The sequence below is a fragment of the Passer domesticus genome, chromosome 31 (genome assembly GCF_036417665.1).
Source record: "Passer domesticus isolate bPasDom1 chromosome 31, bPasDom1.hap1, whole genome shotgun sequence".
Taxonomy (NCBI): domain Eukaryota; kingdom Metazoa; phylum Chordata; class Aves; order Passeriformes; family Passeridae; genus Passer; species Passer domesticus.
The window spans coordinates 1,971,703-1,989,838 of NC_087504.1; the positions used below are offsets into that span (position 1 = coordinate 1,971,703).

Consider the following 18,136-nt stretch of genomic DNA (forward strand, 5'->3'; position numbering starts at 1 on the left):
GCTAATTCCTTAATTAGAGCCTCCTGCAAACGAGCCTGTTGTGAGCGGATCAAGGGAAAATCTGCCGAGGCCTGGGGTCCCCCCGGGCTCAGACAAGGTGGGGAGGGGGAGGCACCATCTGGGCTCATCCTCGTGCCCAGCTTTGTCTGAAGCTCCTGCTGTGGTCCCCAGGAAAATCCAGCCCCATCCTGGAAACGTGGGCAGCACTGAGATGTGATGGGGAATTATTAAAGAAAACCTGTCTGCTCCTCCAGGAGATGCAATGGGAAAAGTCTGGGGTGGCTGCAGCCGAGGGGCCAAGTCATCACCGAATTTTGGGAACAAGATGGGGTGTTCCTCGCCATTCCCGGTGCTTTGGTGACTCAGGATGGATGGTGGACTCAATCCCATCCTTCCCCCAGCACTTCCAGCCCAGAGCAGCTCTGCTCCTGGAGCAAATTTGTCTCCTGGTAACCCCAGGCCGGGGCTGTGGGCGGGAGGTTTGGGTGGAACGCCAGCCGGGATTGTTACGATCTTCATTTTTTTTGGCAAATTTTAAACAAACATTTGGGCAAAGCTCTCAAACTCCAGCTGGAAAATTCCCGCTGCCTCCCGCCGGGGCGCAGCGAGGAGCTGCCGGAGCTGCTCGACGTGTCCGCAGCAGCCACCGCGCCGCCTCCGGCAATTGTTCTTCCCTCTCTGTCCCAGATCAGCGCAGCTTAGATCGTGCAGGAGCGGTTTAAATCCCGCTGAGAGCCAGCCCGGGGGCTGGGGCGGCCCCTGCCCCAGCTCCTGCCTCCCTTGAAACCCCAAATGTGGCTTTGGTGGCCCGGGGGTGACGTGGTGGCGGCTGTCGGGGAGCAGCGGAGCGTGGCATTGCTTCTGCTCCTGGAAATCCACCGGTTTCTCCCCAAATCATCCCTGAGGTGATCCCTGGGATCCTTCCTTGACATTCCCACCCTGCACCCTCAGGATACCGCCTCCCCCAGGTTCTTCTGCCCCAAGAAGCACCAAGAGCCCCGCGGTGTCCCCGAGGATGCTCCCACCAGGACCCTCCCTCCAGACCCCCACGCCGGACTCCCGTGGGATCCCTGTGCAGAACTTCATGAAGGGCCCTCCCTCCCACTGGACCCCCAGGGGGTCCCCGAGCAGGATCCTGTGCTGACCCCCCCTGCGGACCCCCAGAGGGTCACCGAGCAGGACCCCAGGTGCAACTTGGACCTCCACGGGATCCCTCAGCAGGAACCCGAATTGTTCTGTCCTGCTGGACCCCACCCAAGGGGTCCTGGAGCATGACCCTCACACTGGACCCGAGCAGAGCAGGACCCCCCCCACTGGATCTCCATGGGGTCCCCAAGCAGGACCCCCCCACTGGACCCCCTACTGGTTCCCGATGGGGTCCCCAAGCAGGACCCTCACACCGGACCCCCACCTCCCCACTGGATGTCCATGGGGTCCCTGAGCAGGACCCCCCCCACTGGACCTCCATGGGGTCCCCGAGCAGGACCCTCACCCCGGACCCCCCCCACTGGACCTCCATGGGGTCCCCGAGCAGGACCCTCACCCCGGACCCCCCGGACTCCACGTGCTCCCGACTCGTTCCCGGGCCCGCAGAGCCGCCGGCCGCAGCCGGACCCTGGGCGTGGTCTATCCCCAAAGCCGCGGTCTAACGCCCAAGTGGGTGGGCTCGGCCCCAAAAAGGGGCGCGTCCCGCCGTGTCCCCACCCCCCGGGTCCATATAGCGGCGCCCGGGACGGCCCGGCCCGGCCATGACCCTGCGGCGGCGGCGGCGGCGGCGGCTCCGGCCGAAGGACGATGCGGCACCGGCGGTGGCCCCGGAGAGCCCCGGGCCCGCCGAGCTGTACCGAGCGCTGGCGGCGGCCGGCGGGACCCTGCCCCGCGTGCGCAAGGTAGGGCTGTGGGGGGAATAGGGGAGCAGCCCCGGTGCCCCCGGTTGTGCCCCGGGGCTGGAGGGGGAAGCGGCGCCGCGGGCGGTGTCGGGCTGCGGGGGGAGCGGGGCTGCGCCGTGTCCCCGTCCCGCGCCGCCGCTGGTGTCCGCGCCCCGCGGGTCTGCTCCGGTTTCTCCTCCTGGGCTCTTATCCTGCCCCCGGGGCCCGCCCAAGCGTTCCGCGTGTCCCCATCCCGCTCTGGTGTCCCCATCCTGCCCCGGTGGCCGCCCAAGCGTTCCTCGTGTCCCCGTCCCGCTCTGGTGTCCCATCCTGCCCCGGTGGCCGCCCAAGCTTTCCTCGTGTCCCCATCCCGCTCTGGTGTCCCCATCCTGCCCTGGTGGTCGCCCAAGCTTTCCTCGTGTCCCCATCCCGCTCTGGTGTCCCCATCCTGCCCCGGTGGCCGCCCCCAGCCTCTTGTCGTGCCCCAGCATCTCCTCACCCCTGTCCCATCCTTCCGCAGCATCTTCCCAGTGTCCCCGTCCCGCGTTGTCCCCCCCAGGCGTCACATCCTGTCCCGGATCCTGCCCCGGTGTTGTCCCTGTACCCCCAGCCTGGTTCCTCCCCAAGCCCCACATCAAGGTCCCTCCCCACCTTCCCTCAGGTGTCCCTTCCCAGTGTCCCCCAAGCCCCACATCCTGTCCTGGTTCCTCTCCGTGTCCTGCCCTGCAGCTTTAAGGACACAGGGACAGACCCCCACGCACTGTTTGTGGCTCTGTCACTGGGACAGGAGAGTCCCCACGGCCCCCTGGGGACAGGAGTGACCCCACAGCCCCTGGGGACAGGAGTGACCCCACAGCCCCCTGGACTCTGTCCTGTGAGAAGGGCAAGAGGATCGCCCACAGGGTACCCCGAGACAGGGGTCTGATTTAGGGACAGTCAGGGACAGGTCCCAGAGTCCCCCAGGTCTGATTTGGGGACAGTAAGGGACAGGTCACAGAGTTCCCTGGGTCTGATTTAGGGACAGTAAGGGACAGGTCACAGAGTTTCCCAGGTCTGATTTAGGGACAGTAAGGGACAGGTCACAAAGTCCCCCAGATCTGATTTAGGGACAGTCAGGGACAGGTCCCAGAGTCCCCCAGGTCTGATTTAAGGAGGGTAAGAGTCAGGTCACAAAGTCCCCCAGGTATGATTTAGGGACAGGTCCCAGAGTTCCCCAGTCTGATTTAGGGACAGGTCGCAGAGTGCCCTGGGTCTGATTTGGGGACAGTAAGGGACAGGTCACAAAGTCCCCCAGGTCTGATTTAGGGACAGGTCCTGGAGTACCCCGGGTCTGATTTAGGGACAGGTCCCAGCGTCCCCCAGGTCTGCTCTGGTGCAGCACGGGGCCCCTGGAAAAGCTCCTCTGTGGTGCTGCTGGGACCGGCACCGCCCTGGCGCTCCCCCCGGCCCCGTGGCGCTTCCTGAGCGCCGTGGGAAGCGGGAGCGGGGCGGCATCCGGAGCAGAAGTGGCCTCACGGCTGCACTGCCACAGCCCAGACGTGCACGGTGGCCTGGCTGCCGCTCACCAGCCAAGGCCACCACCAGACCTGTCCCTGAGGGGTCCGGGGCGTCCTGCGTCACCTTCCTGTCACTGCGGTGACGTGGGGCCCAGCGTGACAGGCGACAACTTTCCCTTTGCTGAGCACACCCACTTCTGGTGGTTTTGTGCCTGTGGATGCGTTTGGGGAGGTCTGTCACTATCTGGTGACACCAGCAGGGCTGGTGACACCCACGTGGCAGGCAGAGCACAGAGGGAACCGCTGGCTGCCACCAAGATGTGCCACTCTCAAGGGGTGACACTGCCTGCGCTGCACTGGGGCTGCCAGAGCCCAGCAGCCACCCAGGGGCATTTGGGGACAGCCCTGTCACCCCCTGCCCTGCCGTGAGGGTCCTGCCAGTCCCTCCACCCGCCCACGCCTCCGCGCCTGCCACAACAGGGGCATTGTCTGGTGGATTTTGTGGAAAAAACCCGACTTTGTGGCCACAACAGGGCCCCTCTGTGCCGGGGCCCCTCGGAGCGCGGCGTGGGGTGGGCGCGGCACGGCTGACGTCAAAGCGTGGGGCGAGCACGGGGCACTCTGAGGGTGCCTTTGAGTCCTGATCAAAGCCCCGTTATGCCCGGGGGGCACCCGGGCGCTGGTTCGGTGCCGGCTTGGCACGGCGCTCCCCCGGGGTTCGGCGCTGCCCTGGTGGGACGCGGCGTTGTGGATGTCCCTGCAGGAGGTGGGGGATGTCCCCTCGGGTGTCCCCTCGGGCTGATGGCTCTCCCTTTGCCACAGGACACAGGGTTCAAGTGGGCATCACCAAGCCAGTCCCCGGAGGAGCACAGGTAGGGACAGGGGACACGGGAGTGGGGCTGGGGTCTCTGTGCCAGAGGTTGGCTTGGTGCTGGGACATTGTTCCACTCTGGATACCTCGGGAGGGCTGGGAATGAGGGGGATTTTATGGGGGAGGAGAGAGCAGCCGTGGGGTCACAGCTCCCTGGTGGGCTCAGACACCCCAGACCCTGTGGGCATCCTGCCTGGCACCCACAGAGCTCTGGCCAAGGCAAACTGGGGAGGGGAGGGGTGGGGATCTCATCCCTGGGGGTGGGATGGAGGGAATCCCACCTCAGGCAGAGCTGTCCTGTCCTTGGGGACCCCAAAGCAGCATTTTGAGAGGTTTGCACAGGCAGTTTTGGGCGTGCCTGGTGCTCTGCCCTGTCCCTGATCCCTGTGTCCCCCAGGAGGGTGGTGACGCTGGAGAAGAAGGCAGAGGAATCCTTCGGCTTCGAGATCCAGGTGGGTGCTGAGCCGAGCCGAGCCGTGCCGTGCCCTGCTCCCCGCCCTTCCTACCCGCACCTTGCTCTGCACGAGGGTATTTTTAAGTTGTCTCTGAGCTGGGGGTTATTTTTAGTGGTGACAGAGTCACCGAACCTCCCCCGGCTGTGCCGCCGGGGGGGCACCCTGGGGTGCAGCCATCAGGGCGAGCCCCCCCCCCGCCGGGGGCTGCGGCGCTGCCCCGCTCGCCCAGCAGCGATTCAGCGCTGCATTGCTGCCCCGTGGCTGCTCCTGGGGGGTTCCTGGGGGTCGGGGTGCCCCCGTGGCCCTCACCAGAGCCCCCTTCCAGACCTACGGGCTGCACCACCAGGACAGGAACAGCGTGGAGATGTTCACCTTCGTGTGCCGCGTGCACGACGGCAGCCCGGCCGAGGCCGCGGGGCTCAAGGCTGGTGAGCAATCCCGGGGGGAGCCAGGGGGGGCCCCCAACGGGGAGCAGCCCCCCTGAACCCCCCTGCTCACCCCGTGCTCCAGGGGACACCATCACGGGGGTGAACGGGCTGAACGTGGAGGGCATCCGTCACCGGGAGATCGTGGAGATCATCAAGAGCTCGGGCAACGTTCTCCGGTGAGCTGGGGGGGCTCGGGGGGGGCCCGGGTGGCTGCAGCCCCCCCAGTGCTGACGGCTGCTGACCCACAGGCTGGACACGCTCTATGGCACCAACATCCGCAGGGCCGAGCTGGAGGCCCGGCTGCAGTACCTGAAGGTGAGAGGGGCTGGCAGGGGGCACGGGGGGCTGGCAGGGGCTGGGGACCCCTCCCCAGGGTCCTCATCCCCTCCCCCTCCCCACAGCAAACCCTCTACGAGAAATGGGGGGAGTTTCGCTCGCTGATGGTGCAGGAGCAGCGGCTGGTGCGGGGTGAGTGGGGGCCGGGGGGGATTGGTGGGGGGGATTTTGGGGCACCACCCGGCCCCCCTGACACCCCCGTGTCCCCCATCAGGTGTGGTGGCCAAGGACCCCAGCATCTACGACACGCTGGAGTCCATCCGCTGGTGCCTGCAGGGGGAGGGGCTGCCGGGGGGCTCCTCCCGGGCCAGCGGCAGCGATGACTCCCTGTACCAGACCTGCGTCTTCGCCTCTTCCAGCTCCCTGGATGGGGACAAGGATGGCGACAAGGACAAGGATGAGGACAGCGGGGGTCCCGCGCCCCCACCACCGCGTCCCCGACCCGCCCTGGCCCGCAGCGCCAGCCTCAAGTGTGCGGGGGGGCCGGGGGCTGCGGGGAGGCTTTGGGCCCGGGCCGGGGACCCCGGGGACGGAGCCGCCGCCCCCCGCAAGAACCGGCACAGCAGCTTCCGCCAGCGCCTGCTCAAGTTCATCCCGGGTCTCAACCGGGCGCTGGAGGAGGAGGAGAGTCACCTCTAGCCGCCGGCCCCCCAGGACTATTTATTTATTTATTGCAAGGGGGCTTCATTCCCCCCGGCCCCCCCTCCCTGGGGCTGCAGGAAGGAGGTTCGGGTTGGCCCCCCCCCGGGCCGTGGGGATCGTGGCGCTGAGGGACGGACACAACAGCACGGGACAGACGTGAGGACTCTCCCGAAGCGGCTCACGGAGCGGGACCTTCCTCGCTGGAGGGGAGCACCGGGGGAGCCCCGCATTCCCCGGGCTGGGGGGGCCGCGGGGGTCCCGCCCTCCGCCCCCCGGGCTGTTGTAGCGCCAATACAGAGAGGATTTGCGGCGATGTGTGGCTGTGACTGAGGGGGGACAGAGCCCCGTGGTGGGGCTGGGGGCTGCAGCTCCCCCCTGCCCCCTTGGAGCCCCCTCCTCACTGTGCTCCGGTGACAAACTGCTGTCACCCTGGACGTGAGCGAGCTCCCGGGGACCCCCGGTGTCCCCCCCCCGGTGCTGTCGGCCGCGTCCCGGCGCTGCGGGGCCCCGGCCAGGCCCTTCCTGCCCCGTTTCCTCCGGCAGCCGGCGGGAAGCGAGTCCCACCCCGAGCCCTTCCGCCTGCGGGGGACGCGGTGCCCTGCGGTGCCCACGCAGGACGGGCACAGGGTCCCCCTCGAGCTGCCTCGGTGTCCCCCCGACCACTGAAGCAGCATCCAGAGGAGTTGGGGGACACAAAGCACCCCCAGAGCTGGGGCTGGCTGCAGCACCGGTGTGTGCACGGGGGCAGGAGGAGCACCGAGAGCCCCCAGCCCTCTGCTGTGCCTCAGTTTCCCCTCTGGCCGGGCTGTCTGGAGACCCCAACTCTCCCTTGCCCTCCCTGTCCCCCCAAGAGGAGCCTGTGGAGATCTGGGGGTGACACCTGCCGTGGAGGGGGGTGGGGGGCTCAGCCCGCTCCCCCACGCTCTCCTGCCTTGTCCCCGTTCCAGGACAGCTCCGAGCTGGACATTTATGGTCTGGCTCCCGCAGCCCCGGCGTCCTCCCGCGTGCAGCCGGGCTCGGAGCATCCCGTTCCGGTCACAGCCACCACGGGACCCCCCCGTGGCAGCTGCCACCCCACGCTGAGCTTTTTATAGCCCCGACCTGGGGCTGCGTGTGCCCGGAAATGGGCAGGTGGCCGTGGGACACCGGGGGCACGCGTGGCACCGGCAGGGCCGGGGGGCCGAGGCTGCGGGGCACGGACCGGGAACGCCCCGGAGCAGCCTGTCATTACCGATAAATATAGGCCCGGGGCAGGGAGCCAGGGGCAGCCGTGAGCACCGGCTGATCACCCCCAGCGCCACCCCGGGGCTGCCTGGTGGCCGTCGTGTCCCCTGCCGGGTGTCGGGGTGGCTCCCTGGGGCTGCTGTGACCGGGGGTCCCCTCCCTGCACCCCCGTGGCCTTGCCGGGGCGGCTGGGCTCGGGTTTCCTCCCCCGAAGCCACCGCAGTGCCCGCGACCTCTGCCGGGGTACAGCTAATCCCGGCTGCGGGGGCTGCCGGTGTCGCCCTCCTGCCGCCGGTACCGCCACCACCGAGCGAGGCATGCGGGGGGCTGCACCCCCCCCTCCGCGCCCCCGGTGGCGCTGGGACCCCCGGCAGCTCCGGGACCCTCCTGTGTGACCGGTCCCGAGCGCTCGCGGCCGTGTCCCCGGGCTGGCACCGGCGCTGCCCCTCGTCGCGTGTTGCGGTGACCTCGGGCCCGGGGGATCCCTCTGGGGGCGTCCCCGGTGGTGCCGCGGGATCCCCGCGACGTCAGCGAGCAGGTGTGACGTCAGCGGGCAGGTGTGATGTCACGGGACACCGTCGGGGGCGGGCGACAGCGAGAAGCGGGGCCGGAGCGAGGGAAGGAGCGAGCGCCCGGTGCCGGGCCGCCTCCTCCGGTACCGGGCCGCCTCCTCCGGTACCGCCGTGCGCCCTCCGGACCCCTCTGCGGGCTGCCCCCGCTGCTGCTCACGGCGCCGGCGGTTCGTGAGGCCAGCAGGGTCCCGGTGCCGGTAGCGGCTCCCGGGGCACCGACCCCAGCCCCCCGGTGGGACCGTGCCGGGGGCTCTGCCGCTGCAGCGGCACTAACGGGGGAGCGCTAAGGGCACCGTCAGCCCCGGGGGCGCGGCCAAACCGGGCACAGCGGGACGGGTCCCCGGGTTGTGGAAACCGAGGGGTACGGCAAGGGACGGTACCGAGCCGGTACCGACGTGTATCAGGAGATACCGAGGGAGTACCGGGGTGGTACCGGGCGGTACCGGCTGGGAAGCTGCGGGGAGCTACCGGGGGGTATCGAGGGAAATGCTGGAGTGGTACCGAAGGGTACCGGGATGGTACCGGAGGGTATTGAGGGGGTACCAGGATGGTACCGGACGGGGTTTAGGGGTACCGGGATGGTACCGGCCGGTGTTGAGGGGGTACCGGCGTGGTACCGAAGGGTACTGCGGAGTTCCGGGTCCCTTCCGCTCACGCTTCGCCCTCCCGCGGGCCCGGGCCGGCTCCGCACGGGCTGAGCTCATCTTTCCAGCCCGCGGGCGCTGTTCCCGGCGCCGGCGCCCGCCAGCAGCCGCCGTTCTTTCCATCGGCCCGGCCAGGGGCTCCCCGCGGGGACCGGGCGGGGGCGGGACCCCGCGTCACTCCCCCCGCACCCGGCACCGAGCGGGAGGAGCCCGGGGGTTACCGGTGCCGCTGAGCACCGGGGATACCCAGATGGGCGCTGGGCATAGCGGTACCGGGGGCACCGGGGGCACGCCGGGATACCGGGGGCACTGAAGATACCGGCACCGAGGGGGCTCCGGGGGTGATGGTACCGGAGATACCGGCAGCTAGAGGGCACCGAGAATGGGGGCACCGGGGTACCGGCAACGAGGGGACACCGGGGATACCGACACCGAGAGGCTACCGGGGGTGGGGACCGAAGGGGGCATCGGGGGTGGGCGCAGCGGAGTTGCAGCAAGGAGGGGACACCGGAAACACCGGCGATGGAGACACCGGGGGACGCCGGCCCCGGCGCACCGGCAGCGAGGAGACACCGTGCAGGGACACCGGGGATACCCCTGACACCGGGGCCTCCCTCCCCCCCTCCGGCGGCCCCCGGAGCCCCGGGGGGGATCTGTGGGGAAGCGAGGGGCGCCCGAGCTATTTTTAGCCGGGGCCGCGGGGGTATTTTTAGCCGGGGCCGCGGGTGCGTCAATGGAACCCCGCGTGCGTCACGGCCGCGCCCCCGCCGGGGCCGCCCCCCCCGTGCGTCACCGGCCCCGCGCCGCCCCGCGCGTCACCGAGCGCTTAAGAGAAAGTAGTGGCGGGGCCGGAGCCCGGCGGAGCCCGCGGAGCGGCCGTGGCAGGAGCGGGAACCGGAGCGCCGCCGCGCCGGCACCCGGGTACGGGCGGCACCGGGATGCGGGGGGCACCGGGGGGCACCGGGGGCACGGGGTGGTGCTGGCGGCGGGGGCGGGCTGAGCGCACCGGGAGGCGCACGGTGTCGGGTGTCCCGGTGGCACCGGGGCGACAGGAGCCGCTGTCCGGGGCGGCACCGGAGGGATTCAGGTCGGGCGTGTCAGGTGGCACCGAGGGGATCCGGGTCGGGCATCCCGGTGGCACCGGGGGCTCAAGGGGGTGGGCGTCCCGCAAGGTGGATGGATGTGGTCGGGTGTCCCAGTAGCACCTCGGGCAACCGGCTCGCGCGTCCCGGTGGAGCCGAAGGACGCTGTGGAAGGAACCCCCGGTGCTACCGGCGACAGTCGGGGGTCCCGGTGGAAGGCACCGGGCGGTGCGCGCTGTGCGGGGCTGCCCCTTGTGGGTGTCCGGTGGCACCGGGAGGAACCGAGTCGCGTGTCCCGCGTGGCGCTGGGAGGTGCACGGGATCCGGTGTCCCAGCGGCACCGGCAGGAACTGGGTCAGGAGTGCCGGTAGCACCGGGAAGAGCCGGGGGTCGCGCACCCGGCGGGAGTTGGCAGAGCGAGAGGTCCCGGCCCCGGGGGTCCCGGGAAAAGCCCGACACCGCCCTCTCCTCTGTGAGGAGCTGTGCAGGACCGGGAGCTGCTTCTTGGGCCATGGGGGACCGGGCCGGTTCCCCCATCACGGCACCACAACCGGGGCCAGCTGCAGACGCAGGAATTCCCCGTGTGTGGGGATGGCAGCGGGCAGAGCCACCCCACACCGGGCATCACCCCGGGATCCCCGAGCAGAGCGGTCACGGAACCGGAGAGGGCAGCAGCGGGGCAGGCAGGAGCACGCGGGATGTGCCGGCAGCACCGGGACCCGGCAGCGGAGACGGGGCTGTGCAGGCAGCCCGCCCGGTGCGGGCAAAGCCCCGCTGCCCACGCGGGGCTGGCAGCAGCCGCTGGGCATTAGCGGGCAGCAGGTGCCGGCAGGGATGTGGGCAGCGTGAGCCACCCCCGGTGCCACCGGCTGCTGTCGCCCGCCCGCGGCTCGGGGCCCGGTGCCAGCGGCTGCCACCCGCCCGTGCCGGCAGAGCCGCGGGGCTGGGCACGGGCAGCTGCCCGCGCTCCCAAACCGGGAATCTGCACGGAGCCCGGCCGTGGGCAGCGCGGAGGCTGCTGCGGGAATCTGTGCCCGCTGCCGAGGGGACAGGGCAGAGGGGACCCCAAATGCTGTCAGTGAGTGGGTGAGACAGGGCAGAGGGGACCCCAAATGCTGTCAGTGAGTGGTGGGACAGGGCAGAGGGGACCCCAAATGCTGTCAGTGAGGGCTGAGACGGGGCAGAGGGGACCCCAAATGCTGACAGGGAGGGGTGAGACAGGGCAGAGGGGACCCCAAATGCTGTCAGGGAGGGGTGAGACAGGGCAGAGGGGACCCCAAATGCTGTCAGTGAGGGCTGGGACAGGACAGAGGGGACCCCAAATGCTGTCAGTGAGGGGTGAGACAGGGCAGAGGGGACCCCAAATGCTGTCAGCGAGTGGGTGAGAGCAGAAACCTTCAAACAACCGGGAGCACAGGAGGGGTCGAGGCGTTTCATCTGCCAGGGTTTTCATGCAGGCACGGAAGACTCCCGCTGGCACAGACAGTGTCCCCCGGGGCATGTGCCCAGCACGGCCTCGGGTCCCCTCGGCTTCATTTGGGGACAGGAGGCGGCCGGGGGGTCACTGCTCCCTCTGAACCCAGCTGGACACGCACAAACTCCGCTGGGACCACCAGCAGGGGGCTGGGGGCCGGTGCCATCCCGCGGGTGCCAGGGCTGGACCCACGCTGGATATTTTTAAACCCAGCTCCTGGCGGGTGTCGGCTTTCTTGGTGCCCGAGCGAGCTGCCCAGATTTGGCTGGGGGAATCCGGGGGCTCTGGCAGCAGGGCCGTGCCAGGACGTGGCCGGGGGCCAGTGCAGCGTGACCTTTAAAGGTCTGCGAGATGAATTACATTATCGTCTTGCCATGGGGGTCACTTCTGGCTTGGCTTTCAGCTGGGCACAGGACTCTGCTTGTCTTGTGTCTCACCAGATCCATGCACAGCCCCGGGGGGCTCCAGGCACAGAGGGTGGGCTGCTCTCCCCCTCCCCTGGAGGGCTGCCTGCACTGATGTTCCCAAAAATCCCTAAAAGGGGATACGGGGGAAGTGGAACCCTCAAAACCCAGCGCAGCCCCAACTCCGGCTTCCCTTGGCCAGCCCGAGGGCTTGGGAATCTGCTGGCCACATTCCTCCCTCCTTCCCTTTCGGGGGCTTTTGCTAAGCCAGCGTTTTGGGGAATGTCCTTTGCAGCCATTGGCTGTGCCGTGACCTTTCCCGGGGACGCTGGTGGCCGCCACCACGCAGCCAGCGGCTATGGAGGTGCAGCTCCAGCACGAGGGGAGCCCTGGCGAAGTTCTCACCGCTCCCACCTTCTCCATGCCCTGCCTGGACGCCGCAGGGGCGGTGCCGGGGTCCCACTGACGCCTCTCTCTCCCCGCAGAGATGCCCTGCATCCAGGCGCAGTGCAGCACCACGGGCGCCGGCCCCTGCGAGCGCTGCCCGGCCGAGCTGCTCAGCCCCGAGGGCGGCCGATTCCCCATGGAAGTGGCCGGAGCCGACCTGGCGGCCGCCCCAGCCCTGCCCAGCTTCAGCACCTTCATGGAGGGCTACGCCGGCGAGTTCGACGCCTTTCTTTACCAGCTGCCAGCCAGCGGCCAGGCCAGCGCCGCCAGCGCCTTCAAGCTGGAGGACTTCCAGGTGTACGGCTGCTACCCCAGCGCCTTCGGGGGGCAGCCGGACGAGACCCTGTCCTCCAGCGGCTCGGACTGCTACGGGAGCCCCTGCTCCATCCCCTCGCCCGCCACGCCCGGCTTCCAGCCCCCGCAGGCGCCCGGCTGGGAGGGCTCCTTCGGGGCGTACTCCCCGCTGCCGAACTATGAGGGTGGGCAGCCCTGGGCTGAGCCAGCCAAGGGCGCGGGGTCGCAGCCCCCCTTCTTCGCCTTCGGCCCCCCCGCCCCCAGCCCTGCCGGCTCTCCCGCCGCCCTGAAGGGGCAGCTTGGCCCCTCGCCCCGGCTGCTGGACACGGACGCCTTCCCCCCGAGCCAGGGCGGTCCCCGGGGTTTCGCGGGGCTGCCCCTGGCCCCCAGCTCGCCGCTGCTGGAGGGGCCGGCGCTGGCGCCCAGCAAGGTGCGCAGCCCCGGGGCAGGTGAGGGCCGCTGCGCCGTCTGCGGGGACAACGCGTCGTGCCAGCACTACGGCGTGCGCACCTGCGAGGGCTGCAAGGGCTTCTTCAAGGTAAGGGGACCCCCGGGCTGGCCGCTCCCACACTGTGGGATGTTCCCACAGCGCTTTGCGGCGGCAGGAGGATGCTGCGGGGTGCCCCGGGGAGGGGCAGGGCAGGGGGCACGGCCGCGGAGCCCTCCCCACGGACGCGGAGCCGGATGCTGGGCTGGAGAGGGAGGCAGGGGAGGACAGAAGGGCTTTTGTTCGGAGCTCGGCGCCCCGGGCTGAGCTCGGCCGCTCCTTCCCCACCCGCAGCGCACAGTGCAGAAGAATGCCAAGTACATCTGCCTGGCCAACAAGGACTGCCCTGTGGACAAGCGGCGCAGGAACCGCTGCCAGTTCTGCCGCTTCCAGAAGTGCCTGGCCGTCGGCATGGTCAAAGAAGGTACCAGGGTCCCGTCCCGGGTGGGGGTACCCAGCAGTGCCCTCTCTGCAGCCGTTCTGGCTGCCCTGAGGACAGGCACTCACTGCAAGCCCCACCCACAGTGGTCCGGACCGACAGCCTGAAGGGGCGGCGGGGCCGTCTCCCCTCCAAGCCCAAGCAGCCGCCGGATGCGTCCCCGGTCAGCCTCATCACCTCGCTGGTGCGGGCACACATTGACTCCATCCCCAGTGCCACCAAGCTCGACTACTCCAAGGTAGGGCTGGTGCCACTCCTGGAGGGCCATGCCAGGGCTGGGGCTGGATCCTGAGCCATCCCTGTCCCAGTTCCTCACCCATCCCCATCCCAAATCCTGATGCTGTCCCCATCCCAAATCCTGATGCTGTCCCCATCCCAATTCCTCTCCCATCCCCATCCCAGGTCCTGATCCTGTCCCCATCCAGGTTCCCCATCCAAACTCATCCCTGTTGCTAACCCAACAGTTCCTGACCTGTCCCCATCCCAGATCCTTATCCAATTCCCACCCAGTTCCTCACCCATCTTCATCCTAGGTCCTGATCCCATTCCCATCCCAATTCCTGATCCACCCCCTGTCCCAGGTCCTGACCCATTCCAGTTCCTGACCTGCTCTCATCCCAACCTTGACCCATCCCCATCCCCATCCCAATCCCAATCCTGACCTGCTCCCATCCCCATCCCAGTCCTGACCCATCCCAGTTCCTCACCCATCCCATTCCTGTCCCAATCCTTACCCATCCCCATCCCCATCCCTATCCCTATCCCCATCCCACTCCTGACCCATCTCCATCCCAGTTCTTCACCCATCCCCATCCCAAACCTGACCCATCCCCATCCCAGTCCTGACCCATCCCCATCCCAGTCCTGACCCATCCCAGCCCTGACCCATCCCAGTTCCTCACCCATCCCCATTCCTGTCCCAATCCTTACCCATCCCCCACCCCAGTTTTGCCCCATCCCCATCCCAATCCTGACCCATCCCACCCCAATCCTGACCCATCCCCATCCCAATCCTGCCCCACCCCAGTTCTGCCCCATTCCATCCCAATCCTGACCCATCCCACCCCAATCCTGCCCCATCCCATCCCAGCCCTGCCCCATCCCATCCCAATCCTGACCCATCCCATCCCAATCCCGCCCCATCCCAGCCCTGACCCATCCCAATCCTGCCCCATCCCGCCCTGACCCATCCCCTCGCAGTTCCAGGAGTCGGCGCCGTGCCCGTTTGAGAAGGAGGACTCCGTGGACGTGCAGCAGTTCTATGACCTGCTCACCGGCTCCATGGACGTCATCCGCAAGTGGGCCGAGAAGATCCAGGGCTTCACCGAGCTGCCCAAGGAGGACCAGGACCTTCTGCTGGAGTCAGCCTTCCTGGAGCTCTTTATCCTTCGCCTGGCGTACCGGTGAGCCCCGGGGCAGCGCGGGGCAGGGGGAGCCCCAGCCGTGCCCGGGGGTGACGCCTGGATTTCTGCCGGCAGCTCCAAGCCGGAGGAAGGGAAACTCATCTTCTGCAACGGCGTGGTGCTGCACCGGCAGCAGTGCGTGCGCGGCTTCGGGGAGTGGATCGACGCCATCCTCGAGTTCTCCCAGAGCCTGCACCGCATGAGCGTCGATGTCCCCTCCTTCTCCTGCCTCGCCGCCCTCGTCATCATCACAGGTGAGTCCCGCCCAGCTCCGGGCTTGCCGCTGTCCCCGTCGCCGCCTGGTGTCTGTCCCCGCGGTCCCACGGGCTGTGTGTCGCCCGCAGACCGGCACGGGCTGAAGGAGCCGAAGCGGGTGGAGGAGCTGCAGAACCGCATCGTGGGCTGCCTCAAGGACCACGTGGCGGCCGCAGGGGCTGAGCCCGGCCGCTCCAGCTGCCTCTCCAAGCTGCTGGGGAAGCTGCCCGAGCTGCGCAGCCTCTGCACCCAGGGCCTCCAGCGCATTTTCTACCTCAAGCTGGAGGATCTGGTGCCGCCGCCACCCATCGTCGACAAGATCTTCATGGACACTCTGCCTTTCTGAGTCCCGGGCAAGGGGCTGCCATGAGCCCCTGACCTGCCTGGGGACATCTGGGACCCGCCCTGGGCAATCCTGGCTCAGCCCAAGGATGCCCGGGAACCCCCTGGGCACCCCTGGGTCACCCCTGGGGTGCCTGGAACATCCCCTGGGTACCCTAGATCAGCCCTGGGATGTTTGGCACTCCCCCCGGGTGACCCTCAAAATGCCCAAAAACCACCTGGGTCACTCCCAGGATGCCTGGAACCTGCCCTGGTCACTCCTGGATCAGTTCTGGGATGCCCAGGACATCCCTGTGGACTCCTGAATGACCTCTGGGACACCTGGGACCCCCCTTCCCGGGCCATTCCCAAGCTCTATGTATACCCCTGGATCACCCCCAGAACACCTGGAACCCCACCCCGGGTCATCCACAGCATGCCTGGGACCCCCTGGGCACCCCTAGATCATCCTGGGATGCTCGGGACCACCCCTGCATCACTCCATGGATGCCTGGGACCCCCTGGATCACTCCCAGGATATCTCAGATGCCTGAGTCTTCTTGGGGGCACCCTTGGGTGTGCCCCACGTGCCTTCACGGCCCAGGGCGCGGCCCCCCAGCAGCCCTGGTGCCGTCTTCCCCGGGGGCATCGCCGGCGCGGTGCCCTCTTCCCCTGTAAAAACGCCCCTGATGTAAATAGCGCCGGCCGGGTCCTGTACAGAGCGGGGGGCGCGGGCGGGGGGTGGCTCCGGCCCCCTCAGCCTCGGCCCCTTCCCCTTTATATATATTTTTCTGGGTTTCCCTCTTTTTGGCCATTTTCTGTATATAAACTTGTACGTACAGTGAGAGACACCGGGCGGGACCTTTGTCCCTTGTGTTCCCCTTTAGTTTAAATTCGGGGATTGGGAAGGGGGGACAGAGAGCGGGGCTGGGGACAGCTGGGACTCTGGAGAGGGGGAAAAACGGGATGTTGGAGCTGGGGGCAGCCGGGACACCGCGGAGGGGGAGCCGGAGGGAACAAACAGGACACGGGAGCTGGGGACAGTCGGAGCTGGGGACAGTCAGAACTGGGGACAGTCAGGGCTGGGGACCGGAGCTGGGGACAGCCGGGGCTTGGACAGTGTAGATGTCAGAGCTGGGGACAGCTGGGACACTTGGGCTGGGTAAAAACAAGGCGCTGGAGCCGGGGAAAAACCAGCGCGCTGGAGATGGGACAGGCGGGGCGATGGAGCCGGGGACAGCTGGGGCTGCGCAGCAGCGATGCCAGAGCTGGGGACAGGCGGGCCGGTGGATCTGGGGACAGCTGGGGCTCGGGAGCCGGGGACGGCCGGGGACAGCGGGGATGCCAAAACCGGGGACAGCCGGGGTACCAAAACTGGGGACAGCCGGGGCTCCGGAGCAGGGGAGAGCCGGGATGCCAAAACCGGGGACAGCCGGGGACAGCCGGGATGCCAAAACCGGGGACAGCCGGGGCTCGGGAGTCGGGACAGCCGGGGCTCCGGTGCCGCACGTTGCCCACGCCGCTGCCCTTGAACCGTCACTCACCCCCGCACCTGTCGCCCGCCTGATTTATCCTCCCCAAAATAACCGGGAAGCGTGACCGTGTCCCCCGCTCGTGTTCCTGGGGACGTGGCCGCTGGCAGGGCCAGCCCTGGCGGGGGGGCGGCGGCGTTTGGGGTCCCGAGCTCAGGAGCTGGGGACAGAGCCGGGGTCCGAGGCCGGGATGGGGGGTGACACGCGTGGCTGATGTGTCCCCCGGCTTGTCGCCTTCCTCCTGCTGGGGACAGCCCGGCCCCGGGGCCAGCGTTAACGGGGACACCGGAACAAGGGCCACATTGAGGCGCGGGCCCGGGGGCGCTGCGGTGACACACAACAAGGGTCCCTCTGTCCCCCCCGCGCCGCCCCCGCCGCGGGGACAGCGCTGACGCACGGCGGGGCCGCGAACGGGAATCGGGGCGGGGAACAGCGGAGCTGGGCACAGCGGGCACGGTGGGCACGGGGTTGGCACTGGCACGGCGCTGTCCCCTCCCACAGCTCAGGGCTGCCCTCTGCCACCTTGTCCCCGTCGCTGTCCCCGTTCCCTCGGCACGGGCTGCTGCAGGAGGGACGGGCACGGTACCGGCAGGGCCGAGGGAAAGCAGCTCCGTGGGCAGCTCCGGCCACGCCGGTGGTCCCGCGGCTGGGTCGGTGTGTGCCCGGCTCCCCGCACGGTGACACGCCGCCATTCCAGCTGCGACGGGCACCACGCTGTGTGTCCCCATGGCAGCGTGGCCGATCAGTGCCCCAAACTCCCATGTCCCCATTCCCTGTGTCCCCATGTCCATCCATCCCCTGTTCCTGCGTCTCCCCAAGTCCCCACGTCCCTGGTCCCCTGTGCCCGTGTCCCCATATCCAGGCGTCTCCCATCTCCATCCCTATCCCCATATCCCTTTGTCCCCCTAGTCTTCATGTCCCTTTATCCCCAGTGTCCCCATATCCCTGTGTCACGCTGTCCCTTGTGTCCATCTGTCCCTGTGTCCCCTCTTCTTTATTTCCCCACGGCCCTGCTCCTTGTGTCCCTTCATATCCAGGTGTCCCCCGTGCCCCTGCGGTCCCCACGGGTCCGTGCCGCTGTGTCCCGTGTCCCCAGGCGTGTCCCCGCGTTGTCGCCGTGTCCCCGCCGGGGTCAGCGGGGGACAGCTGCAGTACCCCCGCGGAGCCTCCAGCACAGGGGGCGCAGTGCACCCTCTGAGCCGCTCTGGGCTGCGGCGCTGCAGCTCTATGATGCTTTGGAACCAACCAAGTAGGGAAGAGGGGAATCCACGGACTCGGAACGGCGAACCCACCCCCGGTGACACTCCGCGGCCGGGAACGGCACCGAAGAGGCAAAATGTTAACGGAATCAAGTTCAGAGTGATGAAACACAGTGGTCATGGCCGGAATAGCCGCTAGGGTGGCCGGTGGTGTGTCCTGAACCCCCCGCGCAGGTGGGATGATCCACTTCCCTCCTCCGTGC

At 68.6% G+C, this 18,136-nt stretch overlaps 2 protein-coding genes across 2 annotated transcripts; both read left to right on the forward strand.

Annotated features, from left to right (window-relative positions):
• The first annotated feature begins 4,192 nt into the window (after positions 1–4,192).
• TAMALIN (trafficking regulator and scaffold protein tamalin) lies at positions 4,193–6,403 on the forward strand. Its single transcript, XM_064401073.1, has 7 exons — positions 4,193–4,236; positions 4,633–4,687; positions 5,016–5,118; positions 5,201–5,294; positions 5,367–5,433; positions 5,520–5,586; positions 5,669–6,403. The coding sequence occupies exons 3-7, from the start codon at positions 5,055–5,057 to the stop codon at positions 6,091–6,093; spliced, it is 717 nt and encodes a 238-aa protein (XP_064257143.1). The 5' UTR covers positions 4,193–4,236; positions 4,633–4,687; positions 5,016–5,054; the 3' UTR covers positions 6,094–6,403.
• Positions 6,404–9,049: 2,646 nt separating this feature from the next.
• On the forward strand, positions 9,050–15,991 carry NR4A1 (nuclear receptor subfamily 4 group A member 1). The gene is made up of 7 exons (XM_064401160.1): positions 9,050–9,457; positions 11,982–12,775; positions 13,019–13,148; positions 13,250–13,401; positions 14,364–14,566; positions 14,642–14,820; positions 14,911–15,991. The coding sequence occupies exons 2-7, from the start codon at positions 11,984–11,986 to the stop codon at positions 15,165–15,167; spliced, it is 1,713 nt and encodes a 570-aa protein (XP_064257230.1). The 5' UTR covers positions 9,050–9,457; positions 11,982–11,983; the 3' UTR covers positions 15,168–15,991.
• The last annotated feature ends 2,145 nt before the right edge of the window (positions 15,992–18,136 follow it).

Excerpts from the sequence above, each read along its gene's own strand:
- TAMALIN (XM_064401073.1), top strand. The coding sequence starts at position 5,055 with ATGTTCACCTTCGTGTGCCGCGTGCACGACGGCAGCCCGGCCGAGGCC. Across the intron at positions 5,119-5,200 it reads GGCCGCGGGGCTCAAGGCTG|GGGACACCATCACGGGGGTG; the intron begins GTGAGCAATCCC and ends CCCGTGCTCCAG. Across the intron at positions 5,295-5,366 it reads AGCTCGGGCAACGTTCTCCG|GCTGGACACGCTCTATGGCA; the intron begins GTGAGCTGGGGG and ends GCTGACCCACAG.
- NR4A1 (XM_064401160.1), top strand. The coding sequence starts at position 11,984 with ATGCCCTGCATCCAGGCGCAGTGCAGCACCACGGGCGCCGGCCCCTGC. Across the intron at positions 13,402-14,363 it reads CCAAGCTCGACTACTCCAAG|TTCCAGGAGTCGGCGCCGTG; the intron begins GTAGGGCTGGTG and ends ATCCCCTCGCAG. Across the intron at positions 14,567-14,641 it reads ATCCTTCGCCTGGCGTACCG|CTCCAAGCCGGAGGAAGGGA; the intron begins GTGAGCCCCGGG and ends TTCTGCCGGCAG.